Source organism: Ixodes scapularis, unplaced genomic scaffold (assembly GCF_016920785.2).
Source record: "Ixodes scapularis isolate PalLabHiFi unplaced genomic scaffold, ASM1692078v2 PGA_scaffold11__112_contigs__length_91849675, whole genome shotgun sequence".
Taxonomy (NCBI): domain Eukaryota; kingdom Metazoa; phylum Arthropoda; class Arachnida; order Ixodida; family Ixodidae; genus Ixodes; species Ixodes scapularis.
In genome coordinates, this window is record NW_024609837.1 from 34088494 (window position 1) to 34110370 (window position 21877).

The 21877-nt window shown below is 50.8% G+C and overlaps 1 protein-coding gene across 2 annotated transcripts; it reads right to left on the bottom strand.

Annotated features, from left to right (window-relative positions):
• LOC8037557 (very-long-chain (3R)-3-hydroxyacyl-CoA dehydratase) lies at nt 1–21778 on the bottom strand. 2 transcript variants are annotated; one of them, XM_029973223.4, is made up of 9 exons: nt 21653–21778; nt 20241–20357; nt 19029–19217; nt 18446–18623; nt 15844–15971; nt 14877–14989; nt 14711–14817; nt 6667–6801; nt 1–206 (listed from the first exon to the last, which is right to left on the bottom strand). In XM_029973223.4, exons 1-9 carry the CDS (start codon nt 21737–21739, stop codon nt 133–135), a joined length of 1128 nt encoding a protein of 375 aa, XP_029829083.3. In that variant the 5' UTR covers nt 21740–21778; the 3' UTR covers nt 1–132. The 2 variants fall into 2 exon arrangements, with proteins under 2 accessions (XP_029829083.3, XP_029829082.3); XM_029973222.4 differs by lacking the exon at nt 1–206 and having other exon boundaries at nt 6526–6801; nt 21653–21754.
• Nucleotides 21779–21877: the final 99 nt, after the last annotated feature.

A 21877-nucleotide genomic window follows, 5' to 3' on the forward strand; every position in this document is an offset into this window, starting at 1 on the left:
TTGCGTTTTCTTTGGCTTTAATGGTGAACATGAAACCGAACGAAACAAAACACGCGGAATGTGGTTAAGAAGACTAGCTGCCGCTTGGATGAATGGCTTTTCTTGTCCCTGAGGTTGCTGCTTGACTGGCTTTTAGTCCTCCTTGTCCTTGGGCCCCAGCATCTTCTTGCGTTGGCGGTACATGTGCGACATCATGAAGGCAAGGGCTGGAATGGAAAGGGGGGCTTTTAGGCTTAGGTTAGGGGCGTCGAGTATTATTGTAGAGCACTTGTTTTCAGGTTGCCCGTCGATGGAGAGCCGTTGGCGAGTTCTAGAGCGGGATGTCTCGAACTTTTTGATCTCGAAGAGCCTCTGTCTGCCCCAAATGGCAGTCGAGGAACCTGTTTCGGCATTGGTGCTGCAAAGCAGTGCACAAGCTTACGGACCTTGTCAAGAGTGGAATGCACATACCGTATTGACTCGCATAATGAACACACTTTTTTTCCCGAAAAATTGCCACATATTTGGGGGGTGCGTTCATTATGCGGAATAAAATTTTTGCATTTACAGTCGCCGACCGATTATTTGCACTTCGCAGGGATCGAAAAAACGTCCGAATAATAGAGCAGTCCGAAAAATCAGCAGATTGAAAAACTTGCCTTTATTACTTCCGAGTGGGCTTAAAAAAGCCGTAAATAGTGCTTTGCTTCAGGTTACGCCTGCGTGCGTTGTTTTAGGTTACGCCTCTGTTTGTGTTCAGCAACTTTCTGTTAGCTTGAGAATCGCGGCCTTCTTTTCTAGCGTTATGGTTGAGTAATTTCCGCGCTTCTTAAAGGGGCCCTGCAAGCACTTTTTTACTAGCTTTTAATTTGCACCGAACCTGAGTGCACTGGCCGTAGTAACTTAATGAAACTTTTCTTTTCTCGAATTTCGCTTTATTTTAAAAGTTATAGGCAAATTAAAATGACAGAAACAAGCAAAAAATAACCTCCTTCATGACGTCCTTGGTTGCTTGAGTGGCCGTGAACTAGAGGAGGGATAGTGAGCACAGCGAGCGCCCACGGCTGCCGCACTCCATGTCGACCGCACGAGAGGGCGCCACTAAAGCGTGTTCTGGATAGGTTGTATACAGCGGGCAGCCAGAGCGGCTCTCATTGCATTTGTTGCGCGATTAAACACTAATTCGGCATGACACTTCATTGGCCACAAACGACAGCAAACACGGGGTAAATATCAGTTCAGAATAGGAGCCACTTCGCGCTGCCATACCGCGAAACGGCCAAACCGCAAGACAAAGCTGCTCGCTGAAGGCCTTCGGAACGCTCGGAGGTGGTCTGATCCTCCAGTTTGTAAACGACCGCAGCGCCGCCGCGTACATTCGGGACCTTTCCGTGTCGGCGCCTGATCCCACTACTCTTTTCTAGTATGCGTTGCCCTTTCCACCGCTTGGTGGTGGGTGTGTCGACGCATCATTTCTTGTTTCCATACTTTATAAACTGCATTTGTTTCTTTTCTGATCTAAAATACTGAACAAAAACTACTTTTATAAATAATTGAAACGGTTCGTGCCACTTATATTTCGTATTTCGACTAAAAAGAAGCTTTTAGCGGCTCTGACCAGTAGTAAGCCCAGGACCAAAAACGTCACATTTCGCGCACTTTTGGTACCGCAGGTCGCCCCCGTCGGTGTAGGAGGTTTCCGCGTCATCCGGTTAAAATATGATGAACTGATATTTAGTTACTCTCTCCGTGCCCGCTGGCTTGCCCGAACCCCAAGAGACGTGGAAACCGCAAAAAAGGTAGATGCTTAAATATGATTGCAGGGCCCCTTTAAAGGGACACTGACAGGGTATTTATGCTCGCCGAGGTTTTTAGTTGTACGTGACATATGAGAGCTCAACTACCCAGAACAGAATTTGCGGCTCAAAATTCGGTTTCTTTCCGCCCGAAAACCGCCGATCAAGAGCTGGCCGGTTCGAATCTCGCTCACTCTCTTTTCCGCGGTCACGGGCCGTTTTCTAAGGTATCGATGCGACCACCAAATTTAATCAAAGTCGTAGGTCACTGAAGGCACACACTCAACATTAAAAATAGAAAAAAATATGAAACCCATTTTTTGTGGCTTCTAAAAAGTTGCAAATACGTTGATTGAAAAAAAAGTTCCACAGACAACCGGAAGCAATCTGTGTCATCTGTGTGTGCGTCGTTTCGCGTATCGTGGGACTCGCAGGGACGGCGATGGCAGCGGACGACGGGCGTGGGACCTCTATTTCAGAACTGTCGTTCGCGGTACCGGGGAATTTTGTCTGCCTTTAAAAAAGAAATGTGGGACTGATCAAAAGAACTGGTATTCATCCCGTACGACACGCCCGATCACCAAGCCGATTTGCACGAAGACGTCGCCGAGCCGTCGCTCCCTTCTCGTGGCTGAAGACATCGCTCGCGCAAACGTCAAGCACGACGTGTTTACTTCGAGTTGAATATGCACGCGTACGATTTCTTTACAACGTGAGAATGTCGCCAATGCGCGGGGCATCCCGACTTCGACCCGGGAGTGCTTTTGCTAGAGGAAAATCGGCAGCAAACTTTCCAACTTACAGTTTATCGGCTGAGTTATTACTAAGGAAAGAGACTCCCCAGTTTCACTATGCCCCAGTAGCTCAGTGGGAAAGACGTCCGCTTCACACGCGGTAGGCCCGGGTTCAATCCCCCGTGAAACCTTTTTTTTTTTTTTTTAAATATCTTGATGTCTACATCTCTTTTTCTTTTTAAACAATTATCACTGAAGAAACAAATGTTCTGGACGACACGTCGCTGAATTAAATGGTACGGGATTTCCTTTTTGACACCTGCGAACTCAATGTAATCACTTTGCACAAAATGCAAGGAGCATATAAATCAGGTAGCGTCCGCTTTCCGAGGTGCCCGTAAATGGTTTACAGGAATTGCAGCCAGCCATTGGTCCCGATTCCTTTGATCTTTCGGAAACTCTGTCGCACAATGCCACTTCTGTTTCGGACGCAGGGCATGTGAGCCAGCTCTTCACGCAACATCTTGGGTGTATTCTTTTCGGAGCTGATCAAAATTCACCACAGGCACTCACTACTCATCTCCAACTCCTCAATGTACGAAACAACTCATCTTGGAGTACAGAACAACGAGCGGAACATACATAACTGCAAAAGAATCGCTCGGTGAACAGTTCCGGTACGCCGCATGTCGTCTGCTACGGGAAGGAGAAAAAAAAAACAAAAAAAAACACGGTCGCGTGTAGTCACGTGGCTTCCGCCACTCACTCTCTTCTCTCCACCCCTCCGACCTCCGTCGGGTTTCGGTTTCGGTTTCGAGCAGTTGCGTCTTTTGGCTTTATTAAAAAAATACGCTACTCTGTTGCAAAATATTAATTGGGGAGTCCTCCGACACCATAATAAAGCGCCTGGCAAAAAAATTAAAAAAAAAATTTTGGGGGGTGTCAGTGTCCTTTTAACGACACATCGCGGCGGCAGAAGAACAGATGGGGCCATGACGTCCAAGCCACCATTGTCCGAACAATATGAGAGGCACAAATCCACGAGTGCAAAATGGCGACTGGCGACACAAAAGCAGCAAAACTGGGATGGAATCGCGAAGGGATAGAAGGAAACAAAGCAAAATTATGATGATGATGACGTGCAGCTAAATGGAAAAAAAAGGTTAGCACAGCGTCACCTAATGGTAGGAGTCAGGAGTACTTAAGTTGCGCTGCCAAACCAAGCCAATCCATTTGCAGCCAACATAGCAAAATGGCCGCTTCTCGGTGGTGTTTCCGAACGCTGATCGCTTGTGACAATTTTGTCCGAATAATCAAACTTTCGGACTTCAAGCTGTCGGAAACATTGTGAATATGCACTATTTTTATGGGGCAAGTCACGATTCCTCCTTTACAGGGGTGGAACGGCTGCGCCATTTGCGCCATTTTGCGCCAGACGCATGTGTCTGCGCCATCCTGCGCCATGTTGCAGAAACTGCGCCACAGCCAATACCTCGCGCCATTATGCGCCAAATCGCAAAACGTGCGCCAAAAACTTTTTATTTCGTCTTAGTTTCGGTTTCTATCGACTCGATTGGCAACAATGAGGGCGATTAGCCTGGTCGGCCTTGTAATCCTTTGTTATGTTTATTCCCCCTGTCTATCCCGAGTCGGAAGCGCGCGAAAAAAACTCGGATTCTAAGCGCTACACCACCTGCGACTGGATTGTTATTCTTCAACCATAAGCGGTAGGGCAAGTCGGCCGAGGTGAGGTCGAGTCGTTAAGCATCAGATTGCATGAGGCTCTGCGGCCCGGGATCAGGACGTCATCCAGTCGAAAGCAAATGAGCAAAAGATTCCTTTTAGTACTTCATCCTTAGGAGTTGGAACCACATTCTCGCAAGATAAATCGTGATTCGATAGAACTGAAACGCGGTCCGATCCGAAACCTTGCCGGCCAGCAGCTCTTACCTTGCCGGCCAGCAGCTCTACTTATCTGCTCGGCGTACTTTAACCTTGCTCCTGCTTATCGCTTCAAATACAATAACTTCGTTAATCGTAGCCTGCTGCTTCGATATCGAGTTGCGCAATAGGATAAACTTGAAATTTGTTGCCCTGCTCCTCCGTGCAACTGCATGTCCGTTGTTTACACTCTTCACGTGGTTCGCACATATAATTACTATGTCAATCACGTGCGGGTTGTGCGATAAGCAGTGCTGGTTTGCATCTTGAGCGTCTGAAAGCCACTCAGAAAATATCAAGGACGCTATCTTCAGAAACATACGAGTACTTGCTTTTTGATTCTCATTAAGGCTCACAAAGTTTCAAGTTTTCGCATCTATTACACTGTTATCCCATCTGCCTGGGTCCCTAACCACTGATGTTCATCTCTGCTCCTAAGCACAATTGAAATTGCTCCCGTGCTTGTCTAAGACACAAGCTGAAGTGCAATGCAAACTGATCTGAACTGCTCCTAGCCTGCTCCAGAATGTAGTTTTAGCTGCTCCCAACATGCTCCAAAACAGCTGTTTCAGCTGCTCCCGTGGCTGCTCCCAAGTACATTTCATGAGTTCCACCCCTGCTTTAGGTCCGAAATATTGAACAAGTCAGAATTATCGGAGTCCGAAAAAACGGTTGGCTACTGTACACACTTTGCACAAACGTCATTTTAGGTGCCAATATGGCACAGCAGGGTACTGTGGCACGTCTCCACTGACAGAGGCGCACCCACGGCTGGTCGGGGGCGTGCCACAGTAACCATGCTCTACAAATTGCTAACCTTTTTCAGGGCGCTTTCGGCTTGCTTTTTGCCGAACGAAAGTGCCCTACGAAGCTCACTCAGCATGTGGAGCGATGCGACTGTTCTTTGGCCTAACCACTTACACTATTTCATTGTCCGAAAGCGGACCACAGACGTTGGCGTGTTTGTTGACATCAATGCATTCGATCGGTGAAGCATGTCCGGGGCTGGGCAATTCTCAACCCCAGCTTCATTAAATGTGCACGCCACTCGGTTTCACGGTTGATTACTTCTGCGACTACGTACTCGCAGCCATTACAAGAGCGGAATGGCTTGGCTTGGCCTGGCCGCTTGGTGGCAAAAGAAAATTGGCTTGGTGTGCTGGCTAAGTTGGGTGCAGTTTGAGACTCACGGAGCCGAAAATTGAAAATGCGTTCATTAAAATTAATCGACTGGAAAAAAAAAGTTGAAATACTGATGCCTGTTGTGGGAAGTGCATTCATTATGCGAATAAATATAGTACTAAGGAGTGTACGGCTCATAGTTATGTATCAATGAGTGGCTTAGGTCTGCCAAAAAGGTGCTTAAACTGGAAGATCACAATTTGGGAGGAGGGACTGCCCACGAAATTGGGAAATTCAGGGAATCCACGAGAATTCTCTAGGGTACCCTTCCTAGAAACCAAGTTTGAAAACCCTTGCTCTTGGGAATCGCTAACTACTGATTCAACCATGATTGGTGAAGCGCTGCTTTAAATTTCCGGGGTGATTGATCCAGAAGCGACCAGCAGAGTGCCATGACGGTGCACTATGGGGAGAGCAAGTCGTCTGCTTCTCGTACAGGAGTTGCAGCAATGTCAGAACGACGCCGAGCTGTGATTGGCTTTGGCTGAAAGGATAGTGGGTAGACCTCAATGCTAGATGCCTCGAGCTCTACCCACTATTTTTTTCAATCGGCCAATAAGAGCTCGGAATTCTGACATCATCGCAACCCCTGTGTAAGAAGCAGACGAACTTGCACTCTGCATACAAAATTTCTCTTCGAGAAAAAACGGTGCATGGTGGTAATACAATGCAGCCGATATAACACACATTATTTCTATAGAGGGTAACTGTGAAATTGTAAACAGGGCCTATCACGTGGAGACATCGATCCGTTTGAAACGAGTTACCGGCACGAAAAACACGTTTCGCGAGACTTGGGAGCTCGTCATAGCTGAGCCACACTGCGTCGCACCGACAGCAGCCGTTGTTGAGGGAGTTCTTTTTTTTCTTGGGATACCGGCACTTCTCAAACCATTTTCAGGTATGTGCGGTGTTCTAAACTCCGGACTCGAGCCACCTCGTCCTCGAGTGTTTTTGCTCCGACAGTGCACCAACTGCAGCCTCGTTACGAGTGGATTGTGTGTCGGGCAAGGGACAAACGGGTTTCGGCTTACTTGGGAAGATTCCTATGAGCAGGTAGAGGCGCAGGAAGGATGGCAGGTGGAAGGAGAAGTTGAAGGCGTTTGGCAGGGCCACGCTGAACCTCCCGGTCTCTTCAAAGTACGGGATGTTGCGCAGGATGATGGTGCCTGCATAAAACAAAAGCACCAACAGCAACGGTTGGACGAAGCATTGGCCGTCGATAGTTAAACAGCAATCGCCTTCGGAATGGTGTCTGTTCCTAACAAGAAATCTGTTTTAAAGGGCGACGTATAATTTGAGTGTTTCACTTTTGCTTACCTCCTCCTTTGCTACAGTAGGATCGCGATAATTCAAACTCGGATATGCCATACTTCTGGTCAATTCAAACAAATTTCAAAATTTTGGTTGTCCCACAATGTTTTTAATGTACTATTCATAAGCCGCTTAATTCGAGCGGCATTTGCGTGTAATTCATACTTTTTGTTTTCGCGGCCCCGTTGATTGCGCTTCTTTCCGAGCACCGGTGCACTGCAGGAAGGCAACACCCGTGGAGCTTGCTTTCGCGGGTGTTTCTTTTCTGCAGTGCACCGGTGTTCGGTGAGAAGCGCACTCAACGGGGCTCAAGCAGGGCACCATGAGCTATGAAAACGGGCACCACGCGGAAATTTCCATAGCAACTTGCGCGGACGCTGTGACGTGGCACCATGGCATAGGTCAAAGTTGCTATGAAAACTGCCGAGCGGTGGCCGTTTTCATCGATGATGGGTCCCCTAGTTCACATTAGACAACTTCTTGGCCCAATGAACAAACTTAATTTTGTTTTGAGCTATCATGTGCTGCCTAAAGGCCCATTCACACTCTTGCAACCGAGTACGACCGAGAGAGACGAGATCTGTTAAACTTTTTAAAATTTCTTAGGACGAAGGAACACACTGGTATTCTGGCACCATCTATGTGGTGACCCTGGAACTGCATTTCACAAGAACGATTTGCGGGATTTACTGAGGTCAAATGCGCGTAATACCTATAAGAAAGGCTCGTTTATAACCTTGACAAAAGTTTTTCGAGCCAAGAAAGAAAGGATAATGCGCGAGAGAAATAGAAAATATGCCGGACCGCCAAGCTTACACTGCTACCCAATAGATGGTGCCACTGTGTCCTCTCGTAAGAGGTTTTAAGGAACCCAGTTTTAAGAGGCCGCAAGAGTGTGAACGGGCCTTAACAGCCCACAATAAACAACATTTTCAAGGGATCAGCCCACAATAAACATTTTCAAGGGATAAATAAACTTGCGTCACACATTTCACAAATGTTTCTTGTATGGCATACCTGCTTATGATCAGTAGAATACTGCCGCGCGCCAAGTAGGCAGCGCGGCCGTAGCCTAACGGTTATCGCGCTTGCCTCCCACGCGAAGGGCCAGGGTTCGATTCCTGGCCACGGCTATGCATTTTTGTTAACACTGTAATGTGATGTTCTGGTAAAATCGAGAACCGTCTAGCTGATTCGAGGTCAGAATTTTCTACGCGTCGAACCTTCTACGTCGAATGCTCCAGAGGCCAACGTGTGTACAAAAGCGGCTCCGCAGGCAAGCCGGAGTCAGTTTCGTTCCAGCGTTCGACTGTGCTGCTACGCCGACTTCGACGCCCGCGACGCTCTGTTATTATCTTTGTTCTCCCTTATTTTTTTGGCACAAGTTCGCCACATTAAACGTTTATTTCTTCCCGTTTATTTCCTTTTATTTTGGTCACCACCCGTGACATCTTGGTGGAGGTGCGGGGTAGCGCATGCCCGTGCAGCGTTCCCCTCCCAGGGCCCGCAGTGCAAGCCCGATTCCGAGCCCGGTGAGAACACCACTCGACGCGGAACCTGAAACTCGGACCAGTCGCCGTACCCAAGGTCTGCACCCGGAATACGGACTTCTGCCACCCAGGACCAAGCAGCCGACGAAGCCGACGATGGACGGCCAGCAGTCACAGACCCCGGCCGCTCCTGCCTTCATCTACCTGCCAGTCGCACCCCGGACTCCGACGCCATTCCACGGGGACGCCCACGAAGACGTCGAGGACTGGCTTCAACAGTACGAGCGGGTGGCACAGCACAACCGATGGACGGACGACCAGCGCCTGCAGAACCTTTACTTCGCGCTCGAAGGAACGGCCAGGCACTGGTCCGAGAATCGGGAGACATCATTGATCTCGTGGACCGCCTGCAAGAATGAGTTGAGGCGAACTTTCACAAACCAGTATCGACGGGAGAGGGCCGAGGACCTTCTTCGAATGAGAACCCAGGGCGCAAACGAGACCATCACCAGTTTCGTCGAGGATGTCCTGCGCCTGGTCACTCGCGCCGACCCTCAAGCCACCGACGAAAAGAAGTTGCGGATCCTGATGCGAGGCGTACGAGATGACATTTTCGGAGGCCTCGTCCGCAACCCGCCGACCACCGTCGAAACGTTTGTAGCAGAGGCGACCAACATTGAACGGGCCCTGCAAGCACGAGCCGCTCACTTCCACCGAGCTCCTGCCGTCGCTGCACCCACGCCGTCAAGCTGCGCCTTCAGCACAAATATTCCGGGGATCCGAGAAATAGTCCGGGACATCGTCCGTGAAGAACTGAAGAAGCTGATACCTTCCGCCGAACACCCAGCTTCACTCTCGATCGCCGAGATTGTTCGAGAAGAGGTCCAGCAAGCGCTCCAGCCAGACGTTCTCGCCGACGCCGCACCGAAACCACCAGCTGTGACCTATGCCGCCGTTGTTCGTCGTCCGCAGCCTCCTATTGCTCGGCAGTACCCAGCTGCACCCCAACGAGAAGTCTCTTCGCCGCAGTACGCGCCGCGCCAAGAGCAGCGTGGACTTCGAAAGACCGACGTGTGGCGCACGGATGACGGACGCCCGGTGTGCTTCCACTGCGGGGAGGCTGACCACGTTTACCGGAGGTGCCCCTACCGCCAGCTCGGCCTGCGAGGATTCGCTCCAAACGACCATCGACCTCGTTTTGGAGAACGACCAAGGGACATCGAAGAATACCTCCGTCGCCCTCCGTCACCAGCGCCCACCGCACCACGAGGTTCCCGTTCTCCATCCCCCCGACGTTCCGCGTCGCCTTTCCGTCGGTCGCGCCGTGACAGCCTGTCCCCCCTATCCCGTCGGGAAAACTAAGTGCGGCAACGCCTGGAGGTGCCGTTGCCGAAGACGACCCGAGTAAAGAGCCTCCAAGAACGCCGGAGCGCTCCCACTCTCCCGACGTCACGCATCGCTACGACGCCCCTGCAACGGTGTCCAACAACCTAAACGTCGTCATCGACGGCCACGACGCATCGGCACTCGTGGACACCGGAGCAGACTACTCAGTCCTGAGTGGGAGGCTCTCCCGCCGCCTTCGAAAAGTCATGACGCCGTGGGAAGGACCCCAAATACGAACCGCCGGAGGACATCTCATCACACCAGTCGGGAGATGCACTGCTCGCGTCGAGATCCACGGTGAAACGTGCCCTGTCAAGTTCGTCGTTCTGCATGACTGTTCGAGGGACGTTATCCTCGGAATGGACTTTCTCTGCGAGTATGGCGCCGTCATCGACCTCGGAACAAACCGGCTGACGCTACGAAAACCTGCTCCACCAGCGGAGGAACCCCAAGCGACGTCACCCACGGTCCGAGTCCTCGCAAACCACGTAAACCTACCACCGCGGTCGAGTGTTTTCGTACTTGTCGGGATCGATGAAGCTTCCTCTGGCGAAGTTCTTCTCGAGGGAAGCCTCCAATTGCTCCTGGGAAGAGGCATAGGCGTCGCAAGGGGAGTAGCTGAACTTCAGGATGGGCGGACTGTGGCCCTCGTGACGAACTTCCGAAACGAAACGCAACACCTCACGAAAGGTGCAGCCGTGGGCCACGTCGAGAAACTCCGAAACCCCGCCGAAATCACCGCGATTACTGACGAATCCTCGCCGCCCCAGCAAGACAGTACGTCGCCAGCGCAGCTCGACATTGACCCTAAGCTTCCGGACCCTAAACGGCGTCAGCTGGTTAACCTCCTCGCCGAATACCGCGACTGCTTTGCGACGTCGTCGAAGGTGCGCCAGACCGCGGTTGCCAAGCACCGCATCGTTACCGAGGACGACGCGCGCCCTGTGCATCGATCGCCGTACAGAGTCTCCGCTAAGGAAAGGGAGGTGATCCATCAGCAAGTTCAAGAGATGCTGAATGACGACATCATCCAAGCTTCAAGCAGTCCATGGGCCTCTCCAGTCGTGCTGGTTAAGAAGAAGGACGGAACGCTTAGGTTCTGCGTGGACTACCGGCAGCTGAACGCGGTGACGAAGAAAGACGTCTACCCACTTCCCCGCATCGACGACACGTTAGACCGGCTGCGCCACTCTCGATACTTCTCATCGATGGACCTGAAGAGCGGCTACTGGCAGATCGAAGTGGACGAACGGGACCGAGAGAAGACAGCTTTCGTCACGCCGGATGGGCTGTACGAGTTCAAGGTGATGCCCTTCGGACTATGCACGGCGCCAGCAACTTTCCAGCGTGTCATGGACACCGTACTGGCAGGACTGAAGTGGCAGAGTTGTCTCGTCTACCTTGACGACGTCGTAGTATTTTCAGCTGACTTCGACGAGCACTTGAGACGACTCCGAGCTGTTCTTCAAGCCATTCAGACCGCCGGACTCACACTCAAGCCGTCAAAGTGCCGGTTCGCCTATGACGAACTGAAGTTCCTTGGCCACGTGGTTAGTAACGAAGGCGTCCGCCCAGACCCCGAGAAGACTCGCGCCGTCGCGGCATTTCCAGCGCCGACAGATAAGAAGGCCGTGCGAAGATTCCTTGGACTTTGTGCCTATTATCGACGCTTCGTTCGGGATTTCGCAAAGATTTCCGCACCACTTACGAATCTCACGAAGGACGCCGAGAAGTTCGAATGGGCCGAGGAGCAACAGCAGGCATTCGACGAACTGAAACGACGACTCCAGACTCCTCCTGTGCTTGGACATTTCGACCAGGATGCGGAAACAGAAATTCACACGGACGCAAGTAACGCGGGACTGGGCGCAGTACTAGTCCAAGTGCAAGAAGGCATCGAGCAAGTCATCGCCTACGCAAGTCGGACATTGTCCAAGGCGGAAAAAAATTACTCCACGACTGAGAAAGAATGCCTTGCGGTCGTCTGGGCAATAACAAAGTTTCGTCCGTACTTGTACGGGAGCCCGTTCCGTGTAGTCACGGACCACCACTCGCTCTGCTGGCTTGCGAACCTGAAGGACCCGTCAGGACGCCTTGCTCGATGGAGTCTTCGACTACAAGAGTTCAACATGACAGTGGTCTATAAGTCAGGCCGCAAGCACAGCGACGCCGACTGCCTGTCCAGAGCCCCCGTCGAAACCCCTTCCGGCTGCAGCGACGACAATGACGACGAGTGCTTCCTAGGAGCAGTGAACACCGACGATATGGCACGACGTCAACGGGACGATCCTGAGCTTCGCGCATTAATCGAGCACCTGGAAGGGGGCAGGAGTACCGTGCCACGTGTCTTCTCACGAGTACTGCCGACCTTCGCCATCCGACAAGGTGTACTCTAAAAAGAGAACTTCGGCGACAACAACACACCGTGGTTGCTGGTAATCCCGAGTGACCTTCGAGAGGAGATCTTCCAAGCCTGCCACGACGACCCGACATCCGGACACCTTGGTTACAGCCGGACACTGGCCCGTATTCGTGAAAAGTATTACTGGCCGAAGCTCCCCAAGACCGTCCACCTATACACACGATCATGCCACGAGTGCCAGCGACGCAAGAAACCACCGACGAGGCCGGCCGGACTTCTGCAGCCCATTTCTCCTCCAACTACACCCTTCCAGCAGATCGGAATGGATCTACTTGGTCCTTTTCCGCCTTCGACGTCGGGGAACCGCTGGATCATCGTCGCTACAGATTATCTCACGCGGTACGCCGAAACGAAAGCTCTTCCTTCAGGGACTGCTGTGGAAGTCACCAAGTTTTTCATCGAGTCCATCGTCCTCCGGCACGGCGCACCCGAAGTTCTGATTACAGATCGCGGATCTTCGTTCATGGCCCAGCTGACGCAAGAGATCCTACGTCTCAGTGGCACCGGCCATCGTCGAACCACTGCATACCACCCGCAGACCAACGGGCTGACCGAGCGACTCAACAAGACAATCGCCGATATGATCTCTATGTACGTCGACGTAGAGCACAAGACGTGGGACGAGGTGTTGCCTTACGTCACGTTTGCCTACAATACGGCGGTTCAGGAGACCACTGGATTCACCCCTTTCCAGCTGGTACATGGTCGGAAGGTAACGACCATGCTGGACGCAATGCTGCCCCATGAGCCATCTGACAATGAGAGCGACGACGCCCAGGCGGTTGCTCAACGTGCCGAAGAAGTCCGCCAGCTCGCCCGACTCATGATTCAAGACCAGCAACGCGTCGACGCGGGCCGCTACAACCTTCGTCGCAGGGACGTTCACTTCCAGCCCGGAGACAGGGTGTGGGTGTGGACGCCCATCCGTCGCCGCGGCCTCAGTGAGAAACTGCTGAAACGGTACTTTGGACCATACAAGGTACTTCGTCGCCTCGGCGAGCTGAACTACGAGGTGATGCCCGACAGAACAAGAACATCATCACGCCGCCCACCACGACCTGAAGTCGTCCACGTCGTGCGCCTGAAGCCGTACTACGCTCGATAGGACTGTGAATCTTATGTGTTTCAAGTGACTCTTTAGTTTACCGTTCTTTTTATGTGCTTTGTTTTGTTTTGAAATGCATCGGGGCGATGCACTTTTTAAGGGGGGAGTAATGCCGCGCGCCAAGTAGGCAGCGCGGCCGTAGCCTAACGGTTATCGCGCTTGCCTCCCACGCGAAGGGCCAGGGTTCGATTCCTGGCCACGGCTATGCATTTTTGTTAACACTGTAATGTGATGTTCTGGTAAAATCGAGAACCGTCTAGCTGATTCGAGGTCAGAATTTTCTACGCGTCGAACCTTCTACGTCGAATGCTCCAGAAGCCAACGTGTGTACAAAAGCGGCTCCGCAGGCAAGCCGGAGTCAGTTTCGCTCCAGCGTTCGACTGTGCTGCTACGCCGACTTCGACGCCCGCGACGCTCTGTTATTATCTTTGTTCTCCCTTATTTTTTTGGCACAAGTTCGCCACATTAAACGTTTATTTCTTCCCGTTTATTTCCTTTTATTTTGGTCACCACCCGTGACAATACCGCGCATCCGCCCGTTCCACACTAAGCACCCAGTCCCAAATTTGAAAGATTGGAGAAAATATGCACAGTACATCAATAGTATATAAAATTGATGACCAGACAAGCGCCCATCCCCCATTTTTTCGCAATTATCTCTACATTTTGAGTGGGCGCTTGCCCAGTATTTTACGGTATGTAGAGGAAATCATCAAATATGTGCTTTGTAGTATGTGTGGCCATTCATATGGCAAATCATAATTTTATCTTGCATCAAATTTAGATAAATTTCTGATAATTCAAACAAAATTCGTGGCTTCCTAGAGTTTGAATTAATGAGAGTCTACTGTGTACCCTCTCCAATTTTCACCTTGCCCCAACTTGGCTCCCCTTGCAGCTTAGGAGAGGGGAGCGCTAAGATTATCTTCCCTGCAGAAAACCAAGACAGTACATCGGCCTTTAAGGTTGTTCCAAGCCTAGAGCGTCATGAAGTGTTGTATCCGAAATGTGATAACACGGCCAGTTGTCTCTACAGTAGACTGTGTCCCCCCACGAGAATCAATTTAATGACCTCTTGCTAGGTACTCCGGTACTGTCTCCTGTGCTAACGGAGCGGCTTCGGTTAGCAGGGTTATGACTGGTATACATGTATCCTTGTTGCCACAAAATCTTTGTTGCCCCACCGGGGAAGGCGCTCAAAACACACTGCACATTCGGGCCTCTAGGCTTCATTCGTGGGATTAGAATGCATTTAAATTTCTTTCTGGCGTCTCCTTGGTTGCCACAGTATAAACGCAGTTCAATTTCGTCCTACGCCCAATGTTTATGCGGGCGAGCAATGGCCGTCTTCGCGCTCTCACCCTCGCAGAGAAATCCTAGGGGGAGCAGGGGAATCCAGACGGTGTAGCGTAGCCAGGTGATGAAGCCGATGCTCTTGTTGTACGTCCGCAGCATGTAGTAGGGGTACCTACGGGCGGAAAACGGGGTGAGGCTCCGCCCCCTCTCCGAGATGGGACCACGGCCCACCTGAAGAGCTCCACCAGGGCATAGGTGCCGAACAGGGCGAACACCGCAGGCTTGGTGTGCATGCGCGGCTCCGCGTCAATCATGACGAACACCATGAGCATGCGACCACCCACCTGCAAAGAGGAAAGAACAGAATATGCGAACTCGTCGAGCTATGACCAGGCCGAACGCGGTACACTTAGGTGGACTCGTTTCTGTCCCTAGTTGCCGAAAGGATGAGACCAGCAGGGCAAGTTTTAGTTGCCCCGCCTTCAGTGCAAGCTTTTAACGTTAAATAACACGCGACTCGTCTCATGAGTTTCGATGGGCACATGCAGCCAAAATGCGACAGAAACCAACGAGCGTGTGCCGGAGGTTGGGCATCCAAAAGAGACACCTTGCCCTACTCGTCCTCTCGGCGACTATGGTCGCGGTTGGTCTCTCCTTGCATCTCCTTTCTTGCAATGGCTGCATTGCAGTCGTAGACACCCCTTTTCCAGATTTACATTCTGCAATACCAAGCACACAGTGAAGTCTAGAGCTACCGATTACTATAAGCAAAACTTAGGGCATAATGTTCCCCGATGCTATTGTGGGCGCCATCATTGTAATGCCTGGTGCACAGCAGGTGCAATTGGCGATCGGCACAATTAAAAAAATTCGACCTCTCCAGCTTTAGATATGGCGTAGGGAAGCTCGGCGATACTGTTTGGCACTGCCCCGGACTGTTTTATATTTCGGCGGGACGGAAAAGCGCTTTCTGCAATTTCAAATAAAGCTTCAGATAAGCGGCAGCAATGATTTTAGGCACCGAGATGGCTGAAGTGTGGCTACTCCAAGGCGTAGCTCATTTAGTGGCCCTGCCAAAGAGTAGTTCTAGTCACAATAGGAACCCATTCCATGGCTTTTCCCTCGGGTGACCGCGGTAACCAAAGCGCTTTTCGTTCCGGTGAGTGAGACCTCGGTGGTGAGAGTACCGGTGCCTCACCAGCACGAAAGGGTGCAGTGCGCTGCCCCCAGTGTATCCCAGCAGGGGGTGCAGTATCTCCAGGCCTTGCAGGAGGATCACCAGGCGCATGGCCTTGCCCACAGCCTCCCAGGTGCCCTCCATGGAGCCTGCCACACGGGGAGACCATGATTAGGTATCACAGACAGAACCAATCTCGGCCCAATGTTCGTGTCGAAAACTAAGCTGACAGTGGGACGGCTAAACCCCTTAAAGGCCAACGACCAGACACGAGATTCTGAGAAGATCCTCCTCACCCTGGGGGAGGAGGCAACAGGCAACAGTGGACAGGGTAGGAGGGGGGAGAGGAGGAAGCGGGAGAAAAGTGGAAGGCGCGAACTGGTCGTCGGTCTTTAAGCTGACATTGAGACGGAAGCTCTGTATTCCCAAACCAAACATGCGTCTCTTTTTCCACAAAACGGGGCCAGGTGATGAAAAGGAGGTGGTTGATTGGTCGAGCAGGCACATAGCCCCCATTGTACTGCCAGCTTAGCGGCGAATGGAGCATAGAGTAGTTTGAAATGTCTGAATCAGGTGGCAACATTTTGCTGAAGTTTACAAACAAATCTGACACATATTCAGGACCTTCACAGTGATGTAGAACTATCAACACAAGGTTGACACAGCTAATCTCACTGGAACAACTGTGTACTGCTTGGAATCACCATGTTCAGCCTCTTCTCACTGTTACTGAATACCAGATTAGCAAGCACCCCGCACCACCACCAATACCCAGTGTGACCTTTTGTAGGGGTGCACTGTCCTGTTGCTCTCTTAACCCTCAACAAGCCTACCGTAGCCTCGTATCACCCAGACATGCTAAAACCAATGCCAAACACCGTCCTCGCCCACATGCAGCACAAACGTAACACTACCTGCTCCACCGGCAACTTCAGATTTAGAGTGCTTACGCTTGTATTTGAGGTGGCACAAACAGCAAACCGAGTCTGTGCGGCCCTTATGTAAAGAGGCTCTGACATGAAAAAGAAAGCAAAAAAAGAAAAAATATGTTGCATTATTGATTAACGCTTGTAGCTATACGGTAACAGTACATTATCGAGGACCACACTTCCGAACTTCCACTCGCTGCCATGCGACTTACCTGGTATAACATTGCATGCGTAAAAGTAATTGTGTTTTGTGCATGCTTAGACGGCAGGACATCAATCGGCCACCAGCAAGCGTCTGGTTTGTCCGCCGTAGATGAGAAATTAAGCCAGTACAGTACCGCTGCTAGCCTGGGGTCTTCAACGCATATTACGCAGTTTAGCGACGCAGGACTTTGTACCGGTATGGTGCTTACCCGGATCAAAACGGGCAGGAGTAGAGACTGAACCACCCCGAGTTCTGCAAAGTAATCTTTTGCTTCACGTGCTCCAAGGTGCGGTGTGTCACCGCATGACCACTGTGCCTCCCTCGTGTGCATTTGTTTGGAAGTATCTCTATATGTCCTGTGCATTGAGTTGTTGTAACGAAGCGAAAATGCTAAAGTCAAGTCGATTAAAGACAGCAAACTATATTAGCCTACCTTCAATTTATGGCTGTAAAACATGGCCAGGATGACCTCATAATGAGTGTCTTTAACTGGTACAAATATGGCCGACACACTCGAAAGAATGAAGACGGCACTACGAGGCCCTCTACTGCCGCAGTCTTTTGCAAATTAAGACGGGCGGGACACGCTTCTGCAAAGCCCACCACACTTTCCACTATAGCATAGAAAATGCTGGGGAGGAGGAGAGAAGAAAACCACCAATTATAGTAAGCAAAAAGCTCTGTGGGAGGGGTGTGACCTGCTATCTTTAATCTGGAACAAAGTCATGGTGTAAGATAGGCACGTAGCCAGGATTTTGTTTCAGGGGGGGGGGGCCGCCCATGACAAAATGCTGTACGAGGGGGAGGGGGGAGAGGAGGTCCCAGCAAAATGGAAGATTCCGGGGGGAGCGGGGCGCGGACCCCTTCCCTTTTCTGGCTACGTGCCTGGTGTAAGATCGTAGTAGGTGTAGGTGAGGAGATGCAGCAAGGTGAATGCTGCGAGGCGATCGGGCAGATAGTCCTATTGGTGCACGCCTGAGCAGCCTCGGCTGACAGCGTCTCTGCCGTCAAAAAACGTAACTGAAGAAAAAAAAAGAAAGGTGTTATTTTTATGGCACCAGGGTGCGCGCTCGTTCTGCTCGGAGCGTCTGCTCTGACCTTAATGGACACTGACTTGAACTTTGCGCCAGAGATCTCTCAGCTTCGAGGCACTCATGAAACTGCTATTGCTGCCCTTGAGGCACGAAGCTAGGGTCAGTGTCTAAGCAACATGCGTAGAGCAAGTGCCAAGTTCTACATGACAAGGCACACCCAGAAAACAACTTTAAAAACAAGCGTGTCTCCCATAGAGAAGCAGGGGAAACCGGGTCCGCAACAGTCTGCCATTAGTCACATATCAAGGAGCCACCTGGTGGCGCCGCTTGCAACCGAGGCGATGGGAGGACTTTATCTGGCAGCCGCAACATGCACGGCGTCCACACCTATGTATTTTGTATCGCGAACAGGGTATAGCACGAGTTGCTACATCAAAATGCTGGCGGGCACTCACGGTCTCCGTCGCGGCTGTAGCGGATGAGCATGACGAGGAAGATGTAGAGAAAGCCGACGAACTGGAACAAGTTGTAGAGGAAGAGGTAGACCCTGCGGAACTCCTCCGTCCTCCGCTGCAAACGCCGCCTCGCCCGCCACGACGACGGCGGCCTGTCCACTGCGCCCAGCTTCTCCTCCTGCGCGCCACGCGTCCCGTGAGCCGAGGGGGCGTCCCGCGCCCTGCCACAATGCCTGGACTGTGTCTCCGACTGGTGTGTCCACGTCCCATGGCCGCCCACTCTCGGAGTAGTGACAAACCCAATGCCCCGAGCCACTACCAGTACCACAAAAACATTGGGCCACGCCGTCGTTCGCCGTATGCCTGCTAGGGTCGTCTCTCAACGTTTCTCTCGCGCCATCGAGGCGCTCGCTAAATTGCCGCAGTGCGACCAGGCGTCTGCCGCTGCCGGGATCACGGCCAGCGATGGCACGACGCATTTGCAACGCAGCCTGGTGAAAATCGAGGGACCACTCGCGATGACGCGGCGGACACACCGGTTGGGGAAGCGTTCCGGTTACCGTAATGCCGCTCGCCGTCTTACGTAGAAGTTGCGGAGACTGTTGTCCTCTTCCGAGTCGTCGTCGTCGTCTTCCGTCTGCAGCTTGTCGAAGTCGATCTTGAGCCAGGCGGGTTTGCGAGCGGCCTCGGCCAGCACGCGGGGCCAGTAGTCTGCCGTGGCCTTGCGCACGTGCACGTCCACCTGGCGATCGCTCACTCGGTACTCACAGTCCTGCGTTCGACAGATTCTGTTTGAGGCACCGTTCAAGCAACGTCGAGCGCCCCTGCGGAGTCTTTTCAGAGCGCTTCAGTGTTCCCACTAACCAACGTTTTATGGTAGAGCAGAGTAGTTCTGAGCCATGCAATATTTAGTATTGGGAAGGTAGGAAAACATGCTCTCGAAACGAAATTGCTTGCAATAAAAAGAATCCAACTCAACAATAGTCGCGATATCCAACGAACGTTTGTTGATGGACCTGAGTATTTCTGGCATATTTAGCGTGATATTTAGCATTGAGAAGGTACAAAAACACGCTCTCGAAATGAAATTAAATGCATAAAAAGAAAACAGTTCAACAATAGTTCCAATATCCAACTTTGCCTGTTTTGCGGTGTGACTTGAAGTCCCAATGAATATATGGAAGTGTTGAGAACTAAGTCAGTTGCTACGGATTCATAATTAAAAACAGTGAGTGCTCATCAGTTGTGCTTGTCTCTTTAGTGTCCGCGTTTTTGTGCGCTCCGTATGTGCATGAACCTCCATATGTGTGTGAACATACAGAGGTTCTAGAATATAAACTTGCATCGGTTTGACTGCGATAATCGTCGTTAGCCAACTTAAGCTGCATGCTTTGTCTTTGCATTTAAAATGCCATCACAGCCTGCTCCGTCTTTCGTTTCAGTGGAGCTTGTGGGCAGACTGTATTGTATCAGACAGCAAAACAAAAAGGAGAAGTTTATTTAGACTACATGGCACAAAAAGCACGCATTGAGCAAAGCCAACTGTGAAAATCTGAGCACACATGGTCGTGCCTTCCACAATGCTGCACAGAGCTTCCGAGATAAATGGATTGGAGCGAAAAATGTCTAATATTTTTTTGTTTGGAGCCACCAAACCTTGGTTGAACATACTGTAAAGCTAGATGGCTGCCGCTATTATCTTTGGCAATTGTACTTGGCCTGTAGAAAATTCCTCGAATCATGAATAGGCTGCTTATGACAAGTATTTGAAATGTGTGGAAGTGTTGCCGCTTACATCTGGCTCCACCGGGGCGTAGAAGTCTAGCGTGAAGCTGTACTTCTCTTCCCCTCTGGCACCGACTCCATACGCGCAGAAGGACAGGTTGTGGGTCGTTGCCTCAATGCTCGGCACCTGGGGCAGGAACAACGATCACATGAGCAAATGACGTTATCGCAAACAGTGCCATTTGAGCGAACCAATGTTTCAGCGAATAACGGGGGCGCGCATTAGCCCACCCCCCACGCTGCGTTGATGCCGCTTCGCGGAGGCAGTCTGCGGCGGCTCATTACAAAAATATTAACCCACGTGGCCCACCTGAAAACGACGCTTCGCGGTGGCCGACCATTCGCTAAAGTGTCTTTTGATGAAAAGGTGGCGTTTGCTAAAACGTCGTTTAACCAACTGAGTGCCACCCAGGAGCACATGCTTCCAGCGAACTTGCACAGAGCCGATTTCAGGGAAGCTGACATTTTGGTAATGCAGCCAGGGATTTATTGACACTCGCAATCGATTTCTATGGCCTTTCTTACAGATAACCAATTTTCTTGAGCAGTGGATTGGTGCCTTGGTTGTGGTCACACTTCGAGCTGGGGGAGGCCCTATAACTGCAACTATAAAATGCCTCGCAATGTATGACAAGAATATAAGATATTATATATATATATATAAAAACAAAGTGCATTGGCTTTTTTTTTTTATATTCTGTTTACTAATACACATTCAAAATGTTAACTCCTTTGAGTGTATCCGTGGAAGAAAATCTTGAAAGTAACAAGCATACAAAAAGGAAGAACGCAGACGAACTGGTGGAAGTTAACCACGTAAAAAAAGTCGCATATTTTTCCTTTCACTAGGAAGTATTTTTTATGTAACTGTTTTTATTCTCGTTTTTGGTCGTTTCACACAGGACGAATTGATTGCCGGAGAAAAGTTTTACCTACGTTCGATTGACCGCAATCGGAGCGTTCGCAGTGCCCAAGAATTCCCTTAGGTTACGTGTGTCCAACAATTCAATACGGAGACGAGACAGCTCAAGTTCCTAAAAATATTAAAAAAGAAAAAAAAATTTGTAGAATTGGTGTTTTTTTTATAAGGTTACGTTCAGGTCTGCACCAAGAGTTGCGTTTGCCATCAGATTACGGGCGTCTATTCCAGTTAAACTCGCAAGTGCATCGACGCACTACATTTAACGTTAACCTGCGGAATAGTTAGGCTGAGTCCCCTGTCCCAAGGATTTCTTGATGAAAGATACCGCAGAGATTGCCGACACCACACTATCGGGCCATACCAGCCATACTACGATCGCAATCTTGAGATACACACCGGCGTTACCAATGCGGTAGATTGTTAGCACAACTACTCGCTTAAACAGGACGTAAACAAAATCAGCACGATGAAAGATAAGTCTATATTTTCGTGCAACTTGCCTTGACGTTTCTGAGGTCCACCCTGAGGAAAATTTTGCTATCATTTTGCGCCCAGTAGACGAACGGACTCAGCGTTCCCGACGCCATTATAATAACGATGATGATGATGATGATGATGATGTTAACGATGTCGTTTACAACTCTATGGTGTCTATGGTGTCTATGGTTTGCAATCGAGAAGCGCAGAACTCAACGTTGGCCGAACTGAAGAGTACAGCTCATGCT